This window comes from Podarcis gaigeae (genome assembly GCF_964106915.1).
Source record: "Podarcis gaigeae genome assembly, chromosome: 13".
Lineage (NCBI taxonomy): Eukaryota > Metazoa > Chordata > Lepidosauria > Squamata > Lacertidae > Podarcis > Podarcis gaigeae.
The window spans coordinates 55252763-55266326 of NC_139689.1; the positions used below are offsets into that span (position 1 = coordinate 55252763).

At 49.9% G+C, this 13564-nt stretch overlaps 1 protein-coding gene across 1 annotated transcript in view; it reads right to left on the reverse strand.

Annotated features, from left to right (window-relative positions):
* Positions 1 to 3928: 3928 nt before the first annotated feature.
* Positions 3929 to 13564, reverse strand: part of FAM222A (family with sequence similarity 222 member A) — an 87390-nt gene continuing 77754 nt past the window's right edge. Inside the window, exon 3 of the mRNA XM_083710154.1 lies at positions 3929 to 7170. Within this exon, the coding sequence (XP_083566280.1) occupies positions 5891 to 7170 (1280 nt within the window). The 3' untranslated portion in view covers positions 3929 to 5890. The remainder of the gene's footprint in view (positions 7171 to 13564) is intronic.

The window sequence follows — 13564 nt, forward strand, 5'->3', positions numbered from 1 at the left end:
ACACACCAGAAGTTTGACAGAGGATCCATCCTCAGCCCCCTTCCTTGGGGTGATCTGGCTCTCCCCTGTGGTCAGTAAGGGCAGAAGCGGTCTGCTCCCCACCTGGGGACCCACATGTACTTTGGTGACTCTCCTGTGTGAGTGTCTGGGGGCCCTGCTCCTTCCTGCCACTCACCACTTGCTGTTACTGCTGGAGGGGTGCAGAGTGCTTTTAAAATGTTTTTTTAAAAAATTCTTTTGAATTTTTTGTATGTGGGGTGGGTGGGGGTGGGATGCATGTTTATTGGGCCTGGGAATTTGTTTGATTTTATGTTTTTGTAATTTTTACTGTTTTTTGTTTGTATTGTTTTATTGGTTTGTTTTTTTAAGGTGTTATTTTGTTCTTAAGGGGAGGGGTCAGGGCTGCCGGGGAGTAGGTCCCAGCCAACAAAATGGCTGGGGCATGTTCCACGGGGGGGGGGGGGGAGATGCACTGGGACAATCTCAGTGATCACGGGTAGGAGGAGTTATGCTAAGACCAGACCAGAGGAGGCAGGTTTAGTCGTTGTCTGAGGACTATCCCTGCCTCCGGGTCTGGTCCTGACCGGATGGATACTAGAATCAGCAAGGGATACCCACATGACCTGAAGGTGCTGCTGTGCAATGCCAGGTCAATGATTCATAAGACCACTGCCATCCATGACTTGATCATGGATGGAGGACTTGACCTGGCATGTGTAACAGAGACTTGGTTGGATGAAGCAGATGGGCCTGTCCTTGCCGCTGCTTGTCCACCAGGTTTCTCTTACGCACAGCAAGCCAGGTCATGTGGGCGGGGAGGGGGGGTTGCAGTGATTTTTAGGAAGTCATTAGTTTGCACCAGGCGTCCTATTGGGAAGACCCAGTTTTCCGAGTGCATGTTCTGGAAGTTGGGCAATAGGGGCAGTACAGGATTCCTTTTGGTGTACCGACCTCCCCGCTGCACCAAGGATTCCCTGCCCGAGCTGCTTCAGGTTGTGGCGGATGTTCTCCTGGAGACACCTAGCTTGGTTGTCCTAGGGGATTTTAACATCCATGCCGACACGACCTTACAAGGGGCCGCTCGGGACTTCGTGGAAAGCATGGCCTCCATGGGGCTGTCCCTGAATAAGTCTGGCCCAACCCATAGCCGCAGACATGCCTTGGACCTGGTGTTCACCTCTATGGATGTTGGTGATCTGACACTAAGTAAAAACGAAACAAAAGAATTGCCATGGTCAGATCACTTCCTGGTGCAACTGGACTTCTCTGCGACCCATCCCCTCTGCAGGGAGGTGGGACAGATTTGGATGGTCCGCCCCCGCCACTTAATGGATCCAAATAGTTTCCAGAGAGTGGTAGGGGATGCTTTATCCCATGTTGATGGCCTTTCAGCCGATTCCCTGGTGGCCTGCTGGAATGTGGAGTTAACCAGGGCTATTGACTGTTTGGCTCCGAAGCACCCTCTCCGATTGCATGGAGCCCGGGCAGCCCTGTGGTTTTCCACGGATCTGAGGGCAATTAAACAATTGTTGAGACGGCTAGAGAGCCAGTGGCGGATAACTCATTCCGAATCTGACCGGACACAGGTTAGAGCTCAACGTTGAGCCTACCAAGTGGCGATAGCGACAGCGAAGAAGACTTTCTTTGCCGCCTCTATTGCATCTGCAGAAAACAGCAGCAGGAGACTTTTTCAGGTGGTTCACAATTTAGCAGAACCACCTGCGACATCGGGGCCCAGTACGGGCCACATGATCTCCTGCAATGATTTTGCAAAGTTTTTTGCAGATAAAATCGCTCAGATTCGGGAAGAAGTAGACTCCACCATGGGAGCAGGGCTAGGGCGGGAGAGTGCTAGTGTCCTGTCTAGTCAAGTTGTGTGGGATCAATTCCAATCTGTTACCTCCGAGGATGTGGACAGGCTGCTTGGACGAGTGAAGCCAACCACCTGTCTCCTGGATCCTTGCCCATCCTGGCTTATAAAAGCTAGCCGGGAAGGACTGGAAGATGGGCTTCGTGGGGTGGTGAATGCTTCCCTCCGTGAGGGAGCCTTCCCAGACCCGCTGAAAGAGGCGGTTATTAAACCGCTTCTTAAAAAACCATCTTTAGATGCGGCCACGATGGCCAATTATCGGCCAGTCTCAAATCTTCCATTCTTGGGCAAGGTGATTGAGCGAGTGGTTGCCGGACAACTCCAGGCACGCCTGGAAGAAGCGGACCATTTGGATCCCTTCCAGTCGGGATTCAGGCCTCATCATGGGACTGAAACTGCCTTGGTCGCACTGGTTGATGATCTCCGGCGGGCTAGGGACAAAGGTGAGAGCTGTTTCCTAGTTCTGCTGGATCTCTCAGCGGCGTTTGATACCATCGACCATAACGTCCTTCTGGACCGTCTTGAGGGGCTGGGAGCTGGAGCACTGTCATACAGTGGCTCCACTCCTTCCTCCTGGGCCGTGTTCAGAAAGTGGTGGGGGGGATGAGTGTTCTCACTTGTGGGGTGCCTCAGGGTTCTGTCCTCTCCCCCATGCTTTTCAACATTTACATGCAGCCACTGGGAGAGATCATCAGGAGGTTTGGGCTGGGTGTTCATCAGTATGCGGATGATACCCAGCTCTACCTCTCTTTTAAATCAGAACCAGTGAAGGCGGTGAAGGTCCTGTGTGAGTGTCTGGAAGCGGTTGGAGGATGGATGGCGGCTAACGGATTGATGTTGAATCCTGACAAGACAGAAGTACTGTTTTTGGGGGACAGGAGGCGGGCAGGTGTGGAGGATTCCCTAGTCCTGAATGGGGTAACTGTGCCCCTGAATGACCAGGTGCGCAGCCTGGGAGTTATTTTGGACTCACAGCTGTCCATGGAGGCACAGGTCAAATCTGTATCCAGGGCAGCTGTTTACCAGCTCCATCTGGTACGTAGGCTGAGACCCTATCTGCCTGCAGACTGTCTCGCCAGAGTGGTACATGCTCTGGTTATCTCCCGCTTGGACTACTGCAATGCGCTCTACGTGGGACTACCTTTGAAGGTGACCCGGAAACTACAACTAATCCAGAATGCGGCAGCTAGACTGGTGACTGGGGGCGGCTGCCGAGACCATATAACACCGGTCTTGAAAGACCTACATTGGCTCCTAGTATGTTTCCGAGCACAATTCAAAGTGTTGGTGCTGACCTTTAAAGGCCTAAACGGCCTCGGTCCAGTATATCTGAAGGAGTGTCTCTTCCCCCATCGTTCGGCCCGGACACTGAGGTCCAGCTCTGAGGGCCTTCTGGCGGTTCCCTCACTGCAAGAGGCCAAGTTACAGGGAACCAGGCAGAGGGCCTTCTCGGTAGTAGCGCCCGCTCTGTGGAACGGCCTCCCATAAGATGTCAAAGCGATAAACAACTACCTGACATTCAGAAAACATCTGAAGGCAGCCCTGTTCAGGGAAGTTTTTAATATGTGACATTTTAGTGTATTTTTCATCTTTGTTGGAAGTCACCCAGAGTGGCTGGGGAAACCCAGCCAGATGGGCGGGGTACAAATAATATATTATTATTATTATTATTATTATTATTATTATTATTATTATTATTATTATTATTAGGCTGTGGGGCTCCCCAATGCTTCCTCAAGCACCAAGTGCGTCTAGGGAGACCCAGGCAGGCCTGCTTCTTCTGCTGAAATGGGTGGGAAACTTCCTTTGTGGACGGAGGAACTCCATGTGGCCAAGGGCGCTCCCACCAGGGGGGCCAAGGGGGTCCCCCGCCCTCCATGTGACTTGCCCTGCTTCCTCCCCCCGCCCACTGAAGAACAGGAAGGGAGAGCAAAAGGTATACAAGCAAATTCCAGAACCAGACAGCCAGTGAAAGCCCAGGTTTAATTTTCTTTTTGGTGGTGGTGGGGGTGGTGGGTGGGGGGGGGGTAGAGAAAAAAGAAAGACAACATCCAGAGACATCGTTTGCTGTTTTTTTTCCAACTTTTTGTTTTCTCTCATTTTTAAAACAATATAGTGCACAATGCACTTCTCACAGTAGAATATAATGGTCACTTTTTCATATAAAAAACACATTCTCAGAGATTTGTAAATGCACTTAGTGCTGGAACAGGTGGTTAAGGACACAGTACCTCTATATTCAGAGCACAACCCCTTTTGGGCCACTCTTATTTTTTCCTTCTTTTAAACAGTGGGGAGGGGAGGGAGGAAACTCCTCTGTGATTCCCACAAAGCAGGTCCCTTGAATAAAACTTATTAAAACATAAATTACATGGGTTGAATGACAAGAGCAGAAGGAATATTTTTGGAGAATTCTTTTTTTAAAAAAAGGAAATTAAAGTAAGCAAATTATAATATGCTGGAAAGAAAAACTAAACACAACACACTGGATGCATTCAATGGGATTAGTCCTCCTCCTCTCAGCTGCAACCTGCCTCTTTAACAGTAGACACTGCCAACAACGAAACCGCATGTGTTGCCTGAGAACCCATAAGGCTCCTGCAACTTGATCAGAGCAGGTGGAGGTGAGGAGTTGTTGTGTAATGGACACGACACTGGCTGGGCTGAGGAGAAATCTACGCTCACCTCCAATTCTTCTGAAATCATTTACGAACCCCACTTGTCCCGCCGCCCAGCCACGCTTCTGACCTGATTTAGACCTGGGTCCAGCCTAATGCAAAAACCACGAGCCACAAGCCAAGCTGCAGGGGGACCTATTGCATGACGTCACATGGGCCCTTGTGGGTCTGATTCCATTAACTTTTTGGGAGAAACAAAAATGGAGCAAGTCTTCTGCTTGTGACATTTCAGAGGTAAATTAGTTTCTTTCCTGCACTCTGCCCTTGTGCATCCGCAGGCAGGTGCAACACAGGTGGGCTTGAAAGAGACAGAAATAGTCAAAATGAACGGCCAACCGGGGGGGGGGGCACTGGGGGGGACGACAATCCTTCAAATATGGCCTCTCATTCTTTCTAGCACAACTTCCTGGCTGAATAGGCTGGCTTCCCAGACAAAAAGAGGCAATGCAATATTGCCGTTAAAAATAATATTAATATTAATAACAATAACAATAAAATGTAAGGTTTTAATTTTTAAAAATCACCTAGGGCTATGCTGACATAGGGCAGAGGGACTCTGTTGTGTAGCAGCCAAACGCAGAAATGTACAGTAGATTCAACTAAAACAAAACAAAAAAGTCTCTTCAAGTTTTTTTCAAGTGTTTTCTTCTTCCTTCCTTAAATAGGCTTCACACCTTTCCCCAATTATTAGCTTTAAATCGAAACAGTGCAAGTTACAGACTTCAACTAGAAAGTAGGCAAAGCTACACAACTAAGCCACCTGGATGCCTAGGAGCAGGCTGGGGAAGGGGCTCGATCCACTCCCGCCCACCCCCTCACTGTGATGCACGTAAAGCTCCCACTTGAACTCAGCACAGGACAGAAACTTCTTTCTGGGAGAAGGGAAAGGGACCCTCCACATGCAAATCCAACTGGTCACAGACTCACACTCACACCCCCCTTCTCTCTCTCTCTCTCTCTCTCTCTCTCTCTCTCTCTCTCTCTCTCTCTCTCACACACACACACACACACACACACAGAGCGAAGCCTTCTCTCCCTGGATTAGCAGCAAAATTGGACAGCGTCTCCCTGTTCACATTCTGAAGAAATAGAAACAAAAACTTCTGAGCTATATAGACAAGCAATTTCCTCCATCCCAGGGCAGCCGGTTGCACAACCGAAGCTCTATGATCCCAGCGAGTCTCTGGATGCTGCTGCCTGCCTCTGCCTGCGTTCCTCGGGGCCCCTGCTCGCCACGGCCGTCTGGGCCCTGGCGGCGCTGGGGAGGGCAAAGCAGGGGGAAAGGGGGGTCCGTAGCTGAAGCGGTTTGCCCTCCAGGTTCAGAGCAGAGTGCCGGCGGCTCCTATCTGTAGACGGGCAGGCGGATGTGGGCGTGCTGGTGGTCCAGGAGCCGCGGCACGGAGACCGTCTCGTAGCCCTTGCCCAGCATCTGCTCCTTGATGCACGGAGGGTGGATGTCGTTGATGAGATACTCCAGCGACTGCAGGCTGCTGCTGAGGACAGAGGTATTGCAGAGCGTCTTGCTGGGCAAGCTGGGCAGCCCGTCCGAGGGCTGGACGCCCAGCTCGCGGTGCCCATTGGCCAGCTCCGGGGGGTTGTAGCAGTCGCTGTTGGGAGTGACCAGGATGCTGTTCCAGGGGGGAGCAAAGTACTGCCCCACTGAGAAGTTCCCGTGCATGCCCACGCAGTTCAACGGGGACGAGCTCACCTTGTCGGCCGTGCCCGTCATGGGATAGGCACGCAGGACCCCGGCACACACCTCAGGGGACTTGCTGACGGCGCCCCCACCCCCGCTGCCCGCACTGTACATGCGTAGCTGCTGCTGCTGCGGCTTCTGCTGCTGCCAGAGCAGGTAGTCCATGCCGTCGGGGTAGAGGCTGGCCTTGGCACCAAGGTGCCCACCACCCGGGTGGGAGCCTGCCACCAGCTCAGCCCCCTTGCGGCAGTCAGGCAGCACGGCACCCGCGTACGCCACGGCTGCACCCACCGTTGCCATGGTGGCAAATCCGGCGGCGGTGGCGGCGCCGTGCTTGGCGGGGCTGGGGTTGGCTACCACTACCCCTTGGCACAGCGGCTGGCTGGCCTGCGCCTGGCATTGCTGATTGATCTGGAAAATGATGTTCTGGATGGAGGGCAGGTTGGACTGGGGCAGCGCCAGGCTCCTGCCAGCATGCGGGATCGTCGAGGTGGCTACCGTGACGTTGGGGGCCGCGGGGGCCTCCATCTGCTTCTGGCTGCCGTGGTAGCCCAGCTGCGCTGCGCAGGAGGGGCCTGGGGCTAAAGTGCTCGTCACAGGGTAGGGGGCAACGGCCACGTGGGCAGGGGACATCTTAGTCCGCTTGCCCTCTGTGCTCTTCACCACACCTTTGCTGGAGGAGGAGGAAGCCTTCACGATGGCCAGCAGTCCCTGGTAGCCGCTGGCGTGCACAGGGTAGGGGCTGTAGCGCTGCCCCGTCGTGTCGTACCCGTTCACTGTCCGGTTAAGGTGCTTGTGCTGTGGGACCCTGATGTTGGCGGGGAAGATCTTGATGGTGAGGGGGCTGTTGGCCACTTTCTGCGCGTAGGCGTCCAGTTCAGCTGGGCTGGGGTATCGCGGGGAATGCAGGGGAGCCATGACTTCACCTAGGACACAAAAAGGCAGGCAGCAGCGTTAAGTGGGCATTCACCTATTTCTTTCGCGAATAAACTGCTTTTTAAAAAAACACCTTCAAAATTGGTTTATTCTCTCTGTAAACCAACTATTGCTTGTCAAAAATTAATGTCGCCAAATATTTTCGGATGATACCAATGTCAACATATTGTCAGAAGAATCAGTTTAAACAGTTATTGCAACTCAGCTGGAAACAGCCCAAAATCTTACGCTGGAAGCTTGGTGCCCCTCACTCTGGGATAATGGAGAAGATTGTGCCTAATTTGTGACTTCAGGAAGGACTGAAACCTCCAGATACTTTTAATGTGCTTTGCCCTTTTTGTATTACATATACGGCAGATCCGTCCTTCTGACCACGCCAGCCCCCGTCCGCCTGGCCGGTGGTCCAGGGGGTGGAGGAGATGACCCTCCAGGGTCCCTTCCAATTCCACATTTCTATGAGTAGCTGGCTCACTCTTCTGAAATGGACCACAGCAACCAAAAGAAACACACGACCCGCCCCCCCTTCATTCTCCAAGCAGCCTAAATAAACTTGGTGTGGGGAGAGGAAACATCTCCTTAGCCAAGGAGGGGGGAGGGAGGGAATCTCTCTCGGAGATTGGATTTAAACTACATTATACAAGCAATTTCATGGGTGCTTTACGCTACTATGAGAGCTCCACACACACACAAAAGGGAGGGGGATTCCATTTACCAGCTATAAATCAGCACTTCTTATAATGAGCACAAAAATGTCACTTTTATGCAATTTTACAGATGAACAAAACTGGCGAAATTAACTGTAGTAACCTACTGTAGTCAGCAAAAGGCAGCGCCAAGAAGGGGTGGGGGTGGGGCGGAAGGAGAAATTATATATATTTTGCTCCTCTCAAACTCCCTTCTTGAGCAAGTTTCTGCTATTTCTGGTGCAAAAACTCATTTGTCGTTCCCATTATACTTTCATTTGGAGTTTATCTTGAGTATCCAATGAGCCACCAACTGTGAAAATGATTAAATCTACAAAATCTATCTAATAGATGGAATAAATTAGGTGTTTGAAAAGGCTGCCTCTGAGAGAGGGCGGAAAAAAGGGGGGAGCTGCTACCAAGTCATTTAAAAACAACATGCCAAGTCTTTCTCTGGGCTTTGACCGTCTCCTGCTCGCCAAGGGAGGGAGGCAGACCTGAGGGACACACCGGCCTCCTGGCCTGTGCTGCTGCTCTGCCTCGGCACCCGGCTCCCCCCCGCCAGCACAAGAGGCCGGGGGGGTGGTGGTTTTAAAAGCAGCTTTGTATTCCATGATGCATGTGTTCAAATCCTTGCTTGGCCTCTTCGCCTAACCAACCTCACAGGGTTTTTATGGGGATGGAGGAGGGGAGTGCCATGCAGGCCCCCCTGAACTCCTTGGAGAAAAAGGTGCGATATATATGCAATATAGAACAGTAATAATAATAATAATGAAAATGAAAATTTGGTTCCCAGGAATGGAGAGGCCTATCTCCAAAGACGGATGTGAGACACGACACAAGAAAGGAAGGAAGGAAGGAAGGAAGGAAGGAAGGAAGGAAGGAAGGAAGGAAGGAAGGAAGGAAGGAAGGCAGGCAGGCAGGCAGGCAGGCAGGCAGGCAGGCAGGCAGGCAGGCAGCAGAGGAGCAGAAAGAAACTACAGTGGCCGGCTGCTCCTTATACCATGGCAGGAAACCAAAAATACCTCTAGCCCCCTCCCCCCAATCTCTCCCAGTGGCTACATTAAATCCAGCTCAAAGGACTGGGTTTTAATTGACTTAATAGACTCGTTAATAACAATGTCTATTTAAGACACCTGTAAAAAGCCCATAACATTAATGTAATGGGGAAATGGCCAGTGAACCCATTCGCCTCGCTTCTCAAACGACCTGCTGCGGTGGGTTTTAATGGCAGCCTGCGATTAATGGACTGGGGGAGGGGCAGCTGCTCAAGTGAAGCGCAAATGGACAAGCACACATTTTGCACACAGGGTGATGCCGCGTCCTGCTGTTGTTCTGAGGACGGCAGATCTGCCCTAGCTGTGTCCTGCTGCCACAGCCAGGAAAACCAGGAAGCCCAAATAGGTGGGGGGGGGGGTGTCCAAATGCTCACCCATTTTAACCTGGAGAGCTAAGAATGAGCTAGATCCACGGCTGCATTTGAACCAGGGGTTCCCTTCCCCCCAGCCCCCCCGTGCTTCTGGTTCCATAAACTCCTCCCCAGCACCCCCTATCCTACAAAAAGCCCCTGTTGAGAACAGTAGTCTGCACAACCCACTAAGGATTTGCTGAAAATCCAATGGAAACTAAATCAAGAAAACTGATGAACTTGATCCAGTGATGGCAACTTTTCCAAGCCTGACAGCCATTTACACCTCCAGTGCCCCCTGCCACCCTCTTGCCTCTTAGCACCCCCCCCCCCAGTAATCCCACCACCCTCTTTGGGCACCACTGATCTACACAGCCAACTGTCCCAGGATCCTTTGGGAAGGATCAGCCTTCTTGGTCTCTCAAGAGCTATGAGTTGTGATAACGAAGGATAAAGCCTTCTGCTTCCGAGGCAGTCTACCTCAGAAAAAACAGGTGCCAGGGATATCAAAGCAGGGGAAAGTTGCTGCCTTCAAGCTCTGGCTGGCAACATCTCAGAAGCATGGACTTTAAGTGGCTTTCTCAAATGCCACGCCTCAAAGATGGTTTGCACCAACATCTCCTCAGCCCCAGTCAGCAGGGAAGTGTTGACAGGAGACAAACATATTTGTAAAGCACGGGGGGGGGGGGGGAGCTGCTCTAAATAATCACATAAATTCCTGGTGTCCCTGGAAAAGGGTGGCAGCTCAGTGCTCTGCACATCCGTTTTGCATCCCCTGAGTATCAAAGGCCCCTGCATAAAACCCTGGGGACCCTTTTGTACTAAGAAACCCATCTCTGGCCCTGGACCCAGGATTAACTGCCCTGGCCACTGAAAGTAACTGAAACAGGAGAGGGCCTTCTCGGTGGTGGCTGCTCCCTGACTTTGGAGCTCCCTCCTTGGAGAGGTTTGACTGGCTCCCTCCTTGTGGAATAAGACTTTCTTATTTCAACAGACTTTCAGGATTAGGCTGTTTTTAAGGAAAGAATTGGTGCTGCAATGTTTCGATTGTTATGATTTGTAGTGTTTTAATAGATCGTGTGTATATAGTTTTAATTCTATTCCTGTGTGGTTTTTTCCAGCTGTTTTGATTTTATTTATAAGCCGCCTTGAGTCCGTTGGGAACAAGGCAGGACATAGATGATGCCTTCCTGGAACAGATGGCCAAGCATGCAAAAGGAAGGGAGATAGTAGTAATGGGGGACTTCAATTACCCGGATATTTGTTGGATGTCAAACTCAGCCAAGAGCATAAGGTCAAACAGATTCCTCACTGGCCTTGCAGACAACTTCATTGTCCAGAAAGTGGGAGAAGCAACAAGAGGAACAGCCATTTTAGATCTGGTCCTAACCAATGTTGATGACCTGGTTAGTGGGGTAGAAGTGGAAGGATCATTAGGCGCGAGTGATCATGCTCTTCTGAAGTTTACTATACAGCGGAAAGGAGCAGCCAAGCATACTAGGACTCAATTTCTTGACTTTAAGAAAGCCGACTTCATAAAACTTAGGGAAGTGCTGGGTGAGATCCCATGGACAGTAATACTAAAAGGAAAGGGAGCTCATGATGGCTGGGAGTTTGTTAAGAGGGAGATAGTAAAAGCACAACTTCAGGCAATACCAATGAGACGGAAACATGGAAGGTGCCTAAAGAAGCCAGAGTGGCTATCTAAAGAACTTTTAACTGAGTTAAGATTAAAAAAGGATGTGTACAAAAAATGGAAAAGGGGGGAACCACCAAAGAGGAATTCAAACAAATAGCCAGCACGTGTAGACACAAAGTCAGAAAAGCTAAAGCACAGAATGAACTCAGGCTTGCTAGAGAGGTTAAAAGCAACAAAAAAGGCTTTTATGGGTATGTTCGTAGCAAAAGGAAGAACAAAGAAACCGTGGGGTCACTCAGAGGAGAAGATGGTGAAATGCAAACAGGGGACACAGAAAGTGCTGAACTCCTCAATGCCTTCTTTGCCTCAGTCTTCTCCGATAAAGAAAACAATGCCCGACCTGAAGAATTTGGAGCAAATGATTCAGCAGAGGAAACACAGCCCAGAATAACTAAGGAGATAGTACAAGAATACTTGGCTAGTTTAGATGTATTCAAGTCTCCAGGGCCAGATGAACTGCATCCAAGAGTATTAAAAGAACTGGCAGATGTGATCTCAGAACCACTGGCAGTCATCTTTGAGAATTCCTGGAGAACAGGCGAAGTCCCGGCAGACTGGAGGAGGGCAAATGTTGTCCCTATTTTCAAAAAGGGGAAAAGAGAGGACCCAAATAATTACCGCCCAGTCAGTCTGACATCAATACCAGGGAAGATTCTGGAGCAGATCATTAAGCAAACTGTGAAAGAAACCTAGAAAGGAATGCTGTGATCACCAATAGTCAGCATAGATTTCTGAAAAATAAGTCATGTCAGACTAACCTGATCTCGTTTTTTGACAGAATTACAAGCCTGGTAGATGAAGGGAACGCAGTGGATGTAGTCCACCTTGATTTCAGCAAGGCATTTGACAAGGTGCCCCATGATATTCTTGTAAAGAAGCTGGTAAAATGCGGTCTTGACTATGCTACCACTCAGTGGATTTGTAACTGGCTGACTGACCGAACCCAAAGGGTGCTCATCAATGGTTCCTCTTCATCCTGGAGAAGAGTGACTAGTGGGGTGCCACAGGGTTCTGTCTTGGAGCCGGTCTTATTCAATATCTTTATCAACGACTTGGATGATGGACTCAAAGGCATCCTGATCAAATTTGCAGATGACACCAAACTGGGAGGGGTGGCTAACACCCCAGAGGACAGGATCACACTTCAAAACGACCTTGACAGATTAGAGAACTGGGCCAAAACAAACAAGATGAATTTTAACAGGGAGAAATGTAAAGTATTGCACTTGGGCCAAAAAAATGAGAGGCACAAACACAAGATGGGTGACACCTGGCTTGAGAGCAGTACATGTGAAAAGGATCTAGGAGTCTTGGTTGACCACAAAATTGACATGAGCCAACAGTGTGACGCGGCAGCTAAAAAAGCCAATGCAATTCTGGGCTGCATCAATAGGAGTATAGCATCTAGATCAAGGGAAGTAATAGTGCCACTGTATTCTGCTCTGGTCAGACCTCACCTGGAGTACTGTGTCCAGTTCTGGGCACCACAGTTCAAGAAGGACACTGACAAACTGGAACGTGTCCAGAGGAGGGCAACCAAAATGGTCAAAGGCCTGGAAATGATGCCTTATGAGGAACGGCTAAGGGAGCTGGGCATGTTTAGCCTGGAGACGAGGAGGTTAAGGGGTGATATGATAGCCATGTTCAAATATATATAAGGATGTCACATAGAGGAGGGAGAAAGGCTGTTTTCTGCTGCTCCAGAGAAGTGGACACGGAGCAATGGATCCAAACTACAAGAAAGAAGATTCCACCTAAACATTAGGAAGAACTTCCTGATAGTAAGAGCTGTTCGACAGTGGAATTTGCTGCCAAGGAGTGTGGTGGAGTCTCCTTCTTTGGAGGTCTTTAAGCAGAGGCTTGACAGCCATATGTCAGGAGTGCTCTGATGGTGTTTCCTGCTTGGCAGGGGGTTGGACTCAATGGCCCTTGTGGTCTCTTCCAAGTCTATGATTCTATGACCCTCCAGAAGAGCCCCAGACTGTCAACTGCGGTGTCAACTTAATACGAGTAGCCAATTCAAGGTGCTATGGTGTGTTTGCTTGTTTTTAATGTTCTGTTTATGATTTTAATTATTACATTTATTAAATTTCCACACCACCCTTCATCCGTAGATCTCTGAGCAGTTCACAACATAAAATTATCTATCAATCTCTTTTATTGGCATAGAAAAATTGCACTGTATACATGGATTAGAACACAACAGAGTTAACAAAACATATAAGGAGATACGTTAGGATAAAACTGTCCAGCCATAAAGTTACAAGATAAAAAACCCACAAAATACGTAATATAATGTAATGGTTGTAAGGGGTTACTTGTGCGTAAGTTGCCTGCTAGTTGAGTCCGATTGCCTGGTTCACCATGCCTTGGCTGACTGCCCACACTCCGTGACCGGTCAGTCGCTTGCAGAATCTGTAAGTGGGCGTTTCTTGAACCTTTTCCAGCATAAGAGCTGTTTGACGCCAAGTCTCCTCCTACTTTCCCTGCGCGGAACTCGTCTGCGCAAGTAAGGGGAAGGCAGGGGTGTGCCAGCGCTCTCTCCACTAGTCTCTGATGCAGGGTCTTGGAGACCAGTCTCCAATTCCTCCATC